This window comes from Dendroctonus ponderosae, unplaced genomic scaffold (assembly GCF_020466585.1).
Source record: "Dendroctonus ponderosae isolate FM_Combo_2020 unplaced genomic scaffold, Dpon_F_20191213v2 Dpon_F_20191213_2, whole genome shotgun sequence".
Lineage (NCBI taxonomy): Eukaryota > Metazoa > Arthropoda > Insecta > Coleoptera > Curculionidae > Dendroctonus > Dendroctonus ponderosae.
In genome coordinates, this window is record NW_026018165.1 from 15,299,451 (window position 1) to 15,311,978 (window position 12,528).

Below are 12,528 nucleotides of genomic sequence, written 5' to 3' on the forward strand. Positions count from 1 at the left end.
TGCCTTTTCTGATTTACTTAATTAATCATTTTATTTGCSTATTTACRTTGAAGTGGAAATMAAATAGCTGTTATATTAGTAWCYGTTGTCTTTACAACAATTTTSGTCGATATTTTTTATTATTTAATTTTGTTTTGCTTCAACTAAAATCAAATTCTTCTAAAAAACTTCGGTTCCAATCTCAATTAARTTAAAAATATTGTTTTAATCAACCCATTGGCCACATGAAAGCTACATAACAAAACACCATTTTTTTACCAATCTCTTTRTGTGCTGTTTCTACCAAAAAAAATGTTCTCTTTCTCTTAAAAAAATTMACTCTCACGTCATTTATTACTGTTTTATACTGTTATTTCAACATAACCAACGAATTTTTTTATCAKAAATTAATGAAGAGCTATCACCTAGAGGGTATCCTACGACACACTTAAGCTCAAGCTGCAAATRAAAAACTAAAAAAAAAAWTGAATGTACTTTTTTAAACTTTTCGTGTTTTTGTGGTGTTTTTTTCCTGGAATTGTTGACGCATCTAATTGARTTTTGAAGCRATAATCAAATGCATGTTGGCAAATACATAAATGAGTTTATTTGTATGATTTCTGTTTTATAATTATTTTATTTAAGGTGTTGAGGTTTCCCTTATATCAAATTTATTTCATTTGCAGGAAATTATTTAAATTCTGTTTCCTGAATTTTTAGTTTAATTATGATGTTTTTTTGAAATTTTGTTTCGAATTGTATTTGCAACTTCAAAGAAAGTTCTAAAATTTAATTTATCTACTCGGTTAATTTTAAATTGAAGCCCCGGAGAAAGTCAGTTATTGCTGAATTTTGAGATTCGTCCAAACATTTGTCGATAATGGAATACGGAAAATAATTAAAATTTAAACCGCTTTGCGATTTTTTTTCTGGTAAAATTAGATTGGTTTTTACGTATTTTTGGTCTATTATATACACTTTTTACAATGCTTTCTTGTACCATTATAAGGTGATTTGAGGTAAAATTTAAATATCGATGAGTAGCTTTTGAATACAGTGAGTTGACTCACAGAAACAACGTCTAAATTAATTTCAAATTCAGAGGACAGTTTTTGGGAAAAAACTTGAATTGTAAATGTAATTTTTTTCATTCCGAATTGTCCGAAAATGAGTTACGACAGTCAACTACATTTTTTGAAATGAAAGCAGTTGCTTTAACTTCAATTGTAAATTATCCATTAAATTCCAACTTTGAATAACAGGAAACATACTATACTTAAACTCCATATTAAATTTTAAAAGCTTTCTAAATTTTTCTTAATTAGTACATTTAGAACATAAATTTTACTGATGTGTCTTTTTTCGATAGTGAGAGAGAGGGAGTAGGTTCCCTTTTCTTAGGATATTAAAAAAATCATTAAATTTGTGTTCCTCATTACTACAAATTGAAAAACCTTCACCAATACATTGTCACCAAATTATTCGTTTAAATTTGTATTTGTAATTAAAATTTTTCGGCTTTTGAATTGAATTTTGATTAATGAAATTTAAAACCTTCAAGATTTTCTTTATTTTCTATCAGATCAAGATCAATTCAGACCGCTCTTTATCAATCCGTATCTAATAAAAACGTGAATTCTGGGTTTTTCAAGACAGACATTTTTTAAGACCATAAGAAGGTTTTGAAAACATGAATCCACCCAAACATATGAAATCTATACCAAATTTACAAAAATTATTATTTGCAAAAATGAATCAGCTCTGGATCTTTACTCATTACTATTGCAATAAGTAATATTAAGACGTATTAACAATTTGATCTAAATTTTGCGCCTACTCCAAAGCAAGCCTTCACAATGGAAAATACGCGGATAAGAAGAAATGTTGGGGTTGGCAGAAAAGAGGTGTTCATTAGAGGCTAATTAAGACGCAAGTTATTACCCCGCAGAGGCAGCTTTTGACGTCTATTAAACAAACTTATTCAACACTTTCGGCGGCTTTCGATTGCCTCCTCTTAATGGCGAAACTTTATGAACTAATTTTCATAACCTTAAGTTTATTTTGCCAAGGGATGCAATTAAATTTCGGAATATTGAATCAAGTAGGATTTCGGGTTGCGAGTGCTGGTATTAGAGGATTGAGGGAATTATGATGAGAATCTTGTAGTTTTGCTCAAATAGTTTTGACGTAACGACTCGGAAATCGATTTGTAAGCAGCACATTTTCAACATTTTTACTGTTGACGCTTGCATCTGAACAGTTCTAAGTTTTTCGATCTTACTTTACTGTTAGTCACTCACGCATGTGAGTTGGATTGAAACAAAAGTGAAAGATGATGTGGCCTCACTTGTTCAAAACCACAAGGTAGGCAAGGCAATTTTTACAATCTCCAATGCGGCAAATTTATAAAAGCGAATTCGACTGGCTTCCAGGCTAGGCTGCACGTTGTTTTTAATATCTAAACGGTCATATTTCTCTTTGGTTGTCTTCGCCCATAATAAAAACAAACGACTGACGACAGTCGCTCCCCTAAAGGAATACAATCACGCAGTAAAATTTAAATGCAGGCGGATTTTTAAATCCTTAAATGGTGCGTGCGGTTTAAATATTCTGCTGAGACGCTATTTCCTTCGGCATTCTACTGGATTTATGGCTCGCTTTCCGGCTGTATCTTATTTCGTTTTTGATTTTTCAACAGTCGCGCTTGTCTTTGGCTCAAAAGGGAGCAGCAACGCAGATTTGGAAACGGGCAATTTCGTAATTTTTCTACCGATCTCGTTACTCAAATTGCATTTTCAGCGTCCATAAAAAGCAAGTGAACCAGGGAGAAAGTGTCGCTGAGGGGACGCAAGGCGCCAAACGGACACCCATGTGCGAATCTAATTTGCTTAGTGTGCCTGCGTTCATTTGTTCAAATTACGCAGACGACCATTTCGGTCCCAGCGGGCCAAGCCGAGGATCGACCTTCATTTATTACAAAAAGAAGGTGCAGCAGTGTTCTTGGCCGACTGCGCCAAGTATCCTCATGTTGGGAGACCCCAAATTCAGAATTAATGATTGCTTTTATTGAAACTTCAATTTCTTGATTAGGCTTCCACGCTGTTCTTATTGTCTCGAGCAGAAGCCTTGGATTTGAATTATTTTCGTAATTTGCCGGGAATTTTCCGGCAAACCTGCCAATTGGGTTTGGCAATTTTGTGGAAAATTGCAGATGGGAAAAACAAATGCGAATCCTCCTGAACCCAATCACGCCTATGAGTGTCCCGTCCTAGATTTGTGATAAAAGTGTAAGTCTCTTAAGTAATATTCATTGTGTTATGTTGTCGTGAGCTCCTTCTAACTGAAAGCCTGAGAAAACCGCTCAAACTCCTAAACAATAACATAATTTACCATATTCAAACTTAAAAAATTGACTTTAATTATCACCTAAGTTCAGATGTCCTTTGTCATTTATTGGGAAAATATACGAAATTACCTCTGCCACGTATTTGAAATAAAAATATCTTCTTTGGCGAAACCCCGATTGTCCATTACTCTTGGAAATTACGACACATTTCAGAAATTACTGTCTGACAAAAACTCGATATTTTCCAGACTTCAACCTTTTGAGGGTCAAACAAATAGCAAGCGCTCTATTGCGTCTAAGCAGACGCCCACCCTTTAGTAGAGCGGATTCTATAAAACACTTATGACGAGCATTTACCTTTAACGTATTTTGCAATTGGAACCTGTTATCAAAATCTAGAAAACTGTTTTATATAGACTAAAAAAACAGTGGATTCAATAATAATATAAGCATTTGTTGCAGCTGATAAGTCGTTGCCAAGATAGTGGTTGCAAATGTTCTAGAACAAAATAGTGTTTAATTTTCTTAATAAATAAAAGCTCTAAAGTAATCTAATTCATTTGTAAGAATATTTAAGTTTGTTGTACTCGAAATGCAGAAATGAATCTGCTCACTTTGTTTTTTGGTTAATTTTCACTCATTAATTTCACAAAAAATTGGGAAAATAATTAGTTATTCCGAAAGTTGGAGATAAGTTTTGTAAATATTGATAGAGAAAGATCTGGACACTAATTGAGAATCCAAAAACTGTATTATATGCAGGATGTCTTATTTAAAATAGCAAAGTTGATAATACTTTTCATTTAAGCGGCAACGTGGGGTTGCTGAAAATATTTTAAGTCGGTAGATCACGCTTTATTATAGAAGCAGTCAAAATTTTAGAAGAATCGAAAGTTGCATTATTGAACCGTGAGTCACCCTGTATATTTAGCACGCACCCTGTATATTTAATCAATTTGCGAATTCAAGAGTCCAAACGCCCACTGGCGGCTAAACTATAGACTACACTTAACGAGTAACATTTGACATTCAGTTTGTTTACATGTCACTCGCTCCCCGGGCACACAGCGCCCCCATCGGTAGTTAAATGAATTCGCTAATTGGCCAAACATATTTCCAACTTCTCTCTGTGTATAGAAACACTTTGTACAATTTGTTGGAATTATCCGCATATAAAAAATGCCCAAAACTTTAAAGGGTTTTATAAAATAGTTTCATGTTAAACTGTCACTTAGACATCAACTTAAACTGTCACTTAGGTGTTATTTTCAATCACCCTCTATGTAATCAACAACAAAAATCGAGTAGGTTAAAGTGGAAATATTGCAAAAAGCCAAAATCACATCGATCAAATCCGCAAAACTGAAAAATCCGTGAAAATAGTTTTAAATTTCACTTACCCTTATACTGGCATGGTCGGTACCCGAAAACCCCATTCTGATAGTCCTAAACCAAGATCATGAAAAATCTTGAGAAAAGCCCTGGATGTTCCCAAAACTCCAACTCTCCATTTTATTCCGGCCTGATTGCTCGTTGTAGGCCCACGCCAGCAGAGCAAATAGTCGTGTATGTTGATGACAGCAAACGTCAAAAAATATCCTTTTCGAAAAAAACGCGTTATTTCTGCGGAAATCGCACTACCGATTAAGGAAATACAATAAAACGGTTGATTGAAAATTTAGATTTGGGAAAATCATTAATTTTCTACATGGAAATGGAAAAATCTTGGGATTTTTCGAAATATTAACGGAGCGAATCACGCACGGTGTTCCCTATTTACCATTAAACAATCGACTAAATTGACATGGTAATCGATGCGCACTTGAAAGTATATCACTTGACACTAATGACAGTTTGGAAATACGTTTCCACGCAATTGCTTGGCAAAAATGACCTCAATAATGAGTTTTTTCTGATTTTGGAGGTCGGTGTCTGGAAAATTTTGTATACGTTTAAGACATTTTTTTCCGGATCATTCACACCTACATTTTATAAATATAAATGACCTCTTTTCCAAATAAAGTCAGGTTAGCCACAGCTTTGCGAACAAAAAGAAAGGACAAGCGAAGTATTCAAGTAAATAAAAATATCATCAGTTAAATAATTCCTCTAAAACATAATAAGTAATTAATAAATGTAGTGGCATGGTTAATCTACGCTCGTCTATATCTTGGCTGGGCTGACCGCTGAGAATGTTCCGGACCTCAGCAGTGCTTTTGGTCAGCCGCACAGCGACCCCGCTTGGTCACATTCTGGACCGACATCGGCTCACCAACAAACAACTTCTAGGAGCGGGACATTTGTTACTTGGAAATTTGATTTGGCTCGCAATCGATCGCCACTATCAAGCAAACTTCTGATTAACTTCAAATTTATGGCTCCGGCTTTTTTGTCCAATATTTGGCCTCAACTCGATAATGTCGTTTGACCAATTTAGTCCCGCCACGTTCAAATGAAAACTAATGTATATTTGTTAGGGAATGTTGTGGATAAGAAATCGTATTGAGGACTTTCAAACGTTTCTTCGAGAAACAGTTGAAGCCGAAAACGAATCAAGTATTTAGAACAAAAGTAGGCATAAAAAATATAAAAAACAACCGAATCCGATGGATCCTCAACTATTTTAGTTACTCTATACATGAAAACGTTATCCCATCACTGAATGTTTCCTATGCAGTTCATCCAGCACCAATTTCCGATATAATTACGGTCCTCCGGCCCATTTATGCAATTTACTTTGCTGGACAAGGGGCATAAATTAAGCTGCCCTTTAAGATGACTTCCCGATCCTTCTGTCCCGTTTGAACATGAAGGGTCAACGCGACATGGCCACTTAGGTAACTACGTCCGGCTTCTTGGGCACGCCTTTTGTCGTGTCTTCGCATTCTGAACTAAATTATTCGGCTAGTTTTGCTAAATAGCTGGATATTTCTACGAACATTAAGTGGTCTTGAAGAACAGCTCTTGCATGGCATTATGTGGAAATTCCAAAATTAAAATCAAGTCCTGGGTTCTTCAGTCATTTATTTATTGTTCATTTATCAATTTAAAAAAACGTTTCGGTGTTTGGAATTGAAACACAGTCAGGAAAGTACGTACAATTATGTGGAAACCAGCTGCAGGAATTAAGTGAAAGATAATTATTAAGCAGCAGGAGGTGGATTAGGGAAGAAAAATGAAACTGTTTAGAAAAACTGGCAGAAGCAACCCTCTTGGGTTGTAACGTAAAGTGGCTAAAATGAGCGGATCTTACCAGAAAGTGTTTGCACAAAGGTACGTACTTACCTATTTTCGCCTCAAGCGGTCGCGCTCTTAACATCAGTTAAGCGTTAAGCGATTTAGTAATTTTCCATTTTTCAAACTCAAAGCCAAAGCGTGTAATTTCTTTAACTTAAAAATTCTTCTTGTCAATAACAGACCTTTCACAAAGACCAGTTAATGACAATCAAAGTGGATCTTTTGTTGTCAACAACTCTGGGACTTAAGAACTTGCCATGTAGCCATACCTGCAATTTTAAGACCATCCTGTACATAAATAAGTCGTGGATTGTTTATACAACAATTTTATTTACAAAATGAAATTTTAACAAAACACAGTCTGGAAAACAGTGATGTTTATTTACATAACACTTAAATACATATTTTAGATACATGAAATATACAAATGGGCCTTACATTGCACGACAGTCGTGATATTCCAAAAATGCAAATCAAACTTATTACAGATCCCAAAGTTGTAATCAAAGCCCTCGAATTGAAACGCAATAATCTAAATTGCGAAGAAGGGGATTTAATAAATCCATAACTGAAGATAAAATAAAGTCAAATCCTTTAATATGGTCTCCATACATCAGAGTTCCTGATTCCATTCCCCTTGCCACTTTTTGCAACCTCCTTATTAACTCCACCAGCATCTTCCTTCTGCCTTATCAAGGTGACCACCGCTTTCCTCCCTTTCACACTCAAATTAACCCCTTCCAGACTCTTTTTACTATCATCCTTCTCCACTGGATCTGGATCTTTCACTTTTGGACCTCCAGCTTCCTCCTCTAGCTCCGTCACATCGACTTTCTCGCTTGAACTATCAGGATTCTGAGAAACGTAATCCTCTGGAGGCGAAAGAATCGACGGCACAAGAGACGGATGTCTCAGATTCATCCAGTTCCAATCGCTAGGGTAAAGCTGCGAGTACAGCCACTGGCTTGGAGGTGGAAGAAGAGGCGTATTCAAAAACAAACTGGCAGCCAAAGCATTGTTGAACAGTTGCTGCTGGTTGTTCTGGGAAGTAGGAGGCGGCAGCCCGGAGAACGATGGAGCTGTTTGGGGGCTTGGAGTAGGAGAAGCGGTTACTGATATGTCGTCTTCTTCAGGTGATTTGGAACTTTCGGCTGTAGTCAACAATCCGGCGGTAGGAGATGCTTTAGGAGACGTCGTACTGTGGGCGGAGTTACAATTAATTGATATGGGACCCAATGATGTGGAAGTCGCCTCTGAAAACATGAAAAATATATAAATCAATTGCTGTTGGTTTTTGTAAAAATTCTGGACTAGGATTAATCCAGGTTATTGAAATTCGATGTCGGTACTACAAACGAAGAAGCACAATAAACAAAGCAATAAACAAAAATGGGTCAACAATACTAATTGTTCAATTTCTAGAGGTTTTTTCTTTTGAATGTGCATTAAGAATTTTTTTAGCAGTTGAGTATTTTGGCACAAATTTGAAGGCTTCTGAAAATCTCTATGCCAAGCTTTCGCATTGTTAAAAAATTAAACAATTTAAATATCCGTTATGCTAATTTGAAAAATATTTACATTTGGATATTTTTTTTAAATTGTCAAATATTTTTGTCTTTGCGTTAGATCGCGATGTCCAAAGAATAGACTAGATTAGAGTATTTTATTTAATATACAAAACAAATTCCAAGGACGCATCACTAGAAATAGGATACAGAGAATAATAATATATTTAAAAAAATACATAAAATTTAACAAATCAAAGAAAGACTATTGTCAACACTACAAAGATATTGTAATAAGTGTTAAGTGTAACGGAAATTAAATTATAATTTTGGAAACTTTAAACCATTTCTTGTGAAACAAGGCATTCGTTGTTATTTTATAGAATAAATTCACTCTCTTTAACATTTTTGTCAGTTTTCAGCTAAAATGGTTCAAACATCCAATTGAAATCAAACAGTTCAGTAGATATTTTGTTGCTTTTAAATAGTAATCAAATGCATATATTTTGCACATTTTATAAAAGTTCAAATATAGTATTAGTTATTAATTTGGCGCGTTTTTTATTTATTACTGTCTGTCCATGTTTTTCTACTTCTCGTACACATTATGTGGAAAGTTGAAATAGTTCAATTAGTTCAACAGAAAGAGCCAGTTAGGAAACAAATCAAAACAACAAGAAAAAATGTATAAGAAAAATCATAAAAAGTGTGTGGAAAGAAGATACTGTCTAAGGCAAATTTTAAAATAAAATTCGAGTGTAATTTTGATAAAATTTTAAACATTTTGTCGCATTGACGATATTATTTTATTTGATGTTGACTTTCCTCGAATCTTGCTTGATATAAATGCGAAAACTTTTGACTTGTTCACAGTCACTGCAGCCGTATGGATGTTTATTATCGATCACTTCTCATAGCGATCAGTGCATGAGGCGAAAGATCGTAAATATAAGCACTTAAGAAAGGGTTTCCTTGAAGTGAACTTTTTTGAGAAAAGCGTTATTAAAATTTTCTTGCAGCTTGAGCTTTCGAACATTGCAAACAGATGAAACTGAGGTCTTATGTACACTGAAAGAAATATTCCAAATGCGCATTTCTAGACCACAAAGAATTTTTCCGAAGTGCTAGTGCAACTCGCTAAAACCCAAATATTTCACAAAAATAATAATGCCAATTGCACATACAGTTAAAACAGAAATGTTCACATAAAAACGAAAAAATTATACAAACGCTTACCATTGGCTATTCTTGGCGAAGTATTCAATGGACGGTCTAAGGCTGCAAACATATGTGGAGGGAAATGAGGTGGATGGTGATGATGATGAGGCATTAGCGGCCCATGAGGATATGGATGTCTGGCTCCCAGAAAAGCCCATTCATGTGGATGACCAGGCAGTCCAGCAAGATGATGAGCTATACCTGAAAAAAGGCGTTTATCAAAAAACGATCTGAAATGTAATTAAAAAGATTTGCTTTAAGGAGGTTGTAAGAGTCTCATCTGTAAAGCATAAGAGTGATCTGAAAATTTTTCAGCAAATCCGTCTTTTTTCAGTTGGATCGGTTCAACGAAATCAGTTTTAAAAGCTTTGGGAAAATATATTTGGAATCTTAACAATATTATTAAGAAATAAAATTCCTATAAGAGAATATCGGTTTTGTTTTCCCAAAACGAATGAGCTCTTAAATGGGTGAGTTCGAGTTCTTCATAAGAAGATTGTACTAAACTGTAAATTTGTAGATCAGTTAAATACAGTTTCGACCTAAAATAGTGTGGAATTTCAAGAGTTTGATAGTTCGTCTATATTCGAATTTCCCATATTTTCCGAACTGATGTGAATGTAAAATTGCATAAATAATTTCCACAGCAATAACGTTCAAAGCATTATATTAATTTATTGCCATAAATTTACTTTATTTATGCACGCGCGACAGATTACGCTGCGAATTAATTACAAATGTTAAATTGATATGAATTTTTAATTAATTAATTGAAGAAATCAAATATGTAAGTCATCGGCAAAATTTCCAAAGTAGCATCTGCTAATGTCGAGCATTTTATTCAGTAACTCGAAATAATGCTCCAATCAAGAACATCTATAAAATTAGGCTTTTCGAATGTAATTTCAATTTATGATAATCTAAGTAGATTTTACTAACAACCATCAACTTCAACAGCTGCGAGAGCACGCTCCAGTCATTAGGTACAAATCATTCAAAGCAGAAAAATTGTCCTAACTTCTTGACCGACTTTTTATGTAATACCCGCCATTCTTCCCGCTTTAGCACGGATTAGTTTAAGACAGTGAAAAGACAAAAAGTACTACACCGCCCCGAATTTAAGAACTTTTTAATCTGCCGATAAAACCGTTACTCTGTGTAAACAGCGCCCTAAGGATTTTTCTGTCCTTCTTATGGATTTAATTAGAACGCCGGGTGACATTTATCTTGGCAGGGCCGAATAAGCTGTGCCCGTCCGAAGGCGATTATTCAAACCCTTTAAAACGGAACCGTATAATGCCACTCTGGTATTAAAGGGTGCTACTAGTCGGCGTCTTTCAAATGTTAAGACCGACGCGGTTCGTTAGACTTAGTTGGATAATCATGAAGGTCGCAGAAATATGACTGAATACTTTACTTTGTCTCAGATGCAGCACGTTCACTGCCAAATGGCTTCAAGCTACCTGACTAGGAAATTAATTTTCAAATTGTGCTTGATGCAATTTAGCACCGAAATTAACATTCTAATCCTTCTACTGAAAGTGCTCAAGTCTGATTATGCCGGATGTACAAGGTATTTCATCAGTGAATTATCCAAAAGAATTTTCACTTTAAGCAGCTTCAAAAACGGTCATAATAGTAGTAAACCAAATGAAGATAAAAAGTGGTCATTCAATGGCTTTCGATTATGATCAGCTAACAACCCTTAAGCACGAAGCGAATTGATTAGATAGGAAATTTTCCAAATAATCGTCTAATTAAAAAGGGCTAATGCAAACACCGTCCGTCTAAAAACCTCGCAACAAATTCCCAGCCAGTAAAAATAATTAATGGCGTTAAAACATTATTCCGTCTAGTTTGCTTGTTGACCTTTTTTCATGACCCGCAACCGAGCAACCCAACACGGGTTCCCTAAGATGCCTCATTGGTTATGGTAGGGAGAGCCGCAACCTCATTGGAGGGCCGCAGCACTGCGACCATCAAGATCTATGCAGATACGTGTTTTCCAGATAAATAGTACGAGACTCTAGGCAAAGCTTACCACATTTTCCATCCAGTTGGGAAATTGCAGACATATTTATCTAAGCTATTTAAATGTGATTTTTCATAGCCGAAGAAAAGTATTAAATATTAAAAAATTTATCACATAATTTATCAGTGCATGACACACATGTTGTTTTTCTTTCAATGACATCATTTAACATAATTTTTGACTGTATGATACACATTAACCCATATATTATGCAAGGTTATTTAAAATTAAGTCTTTAAAGCCCAAAAAAATTGAACAGTAACTTAGAAACATCATCAAACATTAGGAGCACGAATATTAAATCTCCGATAATTGGCCCCAGTCATAGTGTCCTCGTCAAAAAATAATTCTTGTTATTCTCGTTAACTACCTCTACGCCTGTAGCGCCCACATGTTTTTTTCTCGAAAAACCCAACACCCACATAAACTAATAAATTGATGCAGATTATGGGCTCGGACTAATCGAAACCATGCAGGCATTTTCCTTATCCGGTGGCGCGGCTCGTTTCTAGGAAGCTGCGAACTTTCCAGTTATTGTTTGCAGGAAATATGGGGATTATGTTCCGACAAAGACGTCGTCCTACCTACGGGAACTGCTGGATCTTGTGTTCTGTTTAGGCCACGTTAAATAGCAACGAGAACTCAAGGGGGTATTACTTCGATATTTAAGTGCAGAATATTAATTAGAGCGAAATAGAATAGAATATTTCGAATGATGGAGCTGGGGAAGGCAGCTGAGCTTGAACTTCGATATTAATTACAAGTAGTCAATTAGTAAATTAAAAATTTATAGTTGACTGACTTGAAAATAAGACATACTATTTTATAAAATTTGGGTGCAACGATTCCTCAAATAATTAAGTATTCTAGCAATAATGTTTTATTTGTGCTGTATAGGAACACTTTGCGTTTTTATTCCTATTTTCTCATTACTGCTTTTCTTCTATATCTTTAAGCAGTTTGATTAGATTTATTTGAAATTTTGAGTCTATAAAAATTAACACCTGGAATTGCAACGGAATATAATTGAAGCTTCGTTTTAGAATGTTTAACGAAACTTTCTAACTTTAATTTATATAATTCAAATCACACCAAATAAATTGTGTTTTTATTCGAATGAATCAAAAAGTGCCATTTTGCGAACAGAAGCGATGATAAAAAAGAAGCACTTTTCTTTAGCGTTCATTTGTTTTACTTTTACGCACGGACTT

General features: G+C 34.9%; 1 protein-coding gene across 1 annotated transcript in view; it reads right to left on the reverse strand.

Annotated features, from left to right (window-relative positions):
• Positions 1-6,962: 6,962 nt before the first annotated feature.
• The window catches only part of LOC109544437 (runt-related transcription factor 1), a 21,164-nt gene continuing 15,598 nt past the window's right edge, over positions 6,963-12,528 (reverse strand). The window contains exons 3-4 of the mRNA XM_019914600.2: positions 9,304-9,486; positions 6,963-7,815 (exon numbers count right to left, since the gene is read on the reverse strand). Of these exons, the coding sequence (XP_019770159.1) occupies positions 7,157-7,815; positions 9,304-9,486 (842 nt within the window). The 3' untranslated portion in view covers positions 6,963-7,156. The remainder of the gene's footprint in view (positions 7,816-9,303; positions 9,487-12,528) is intronic.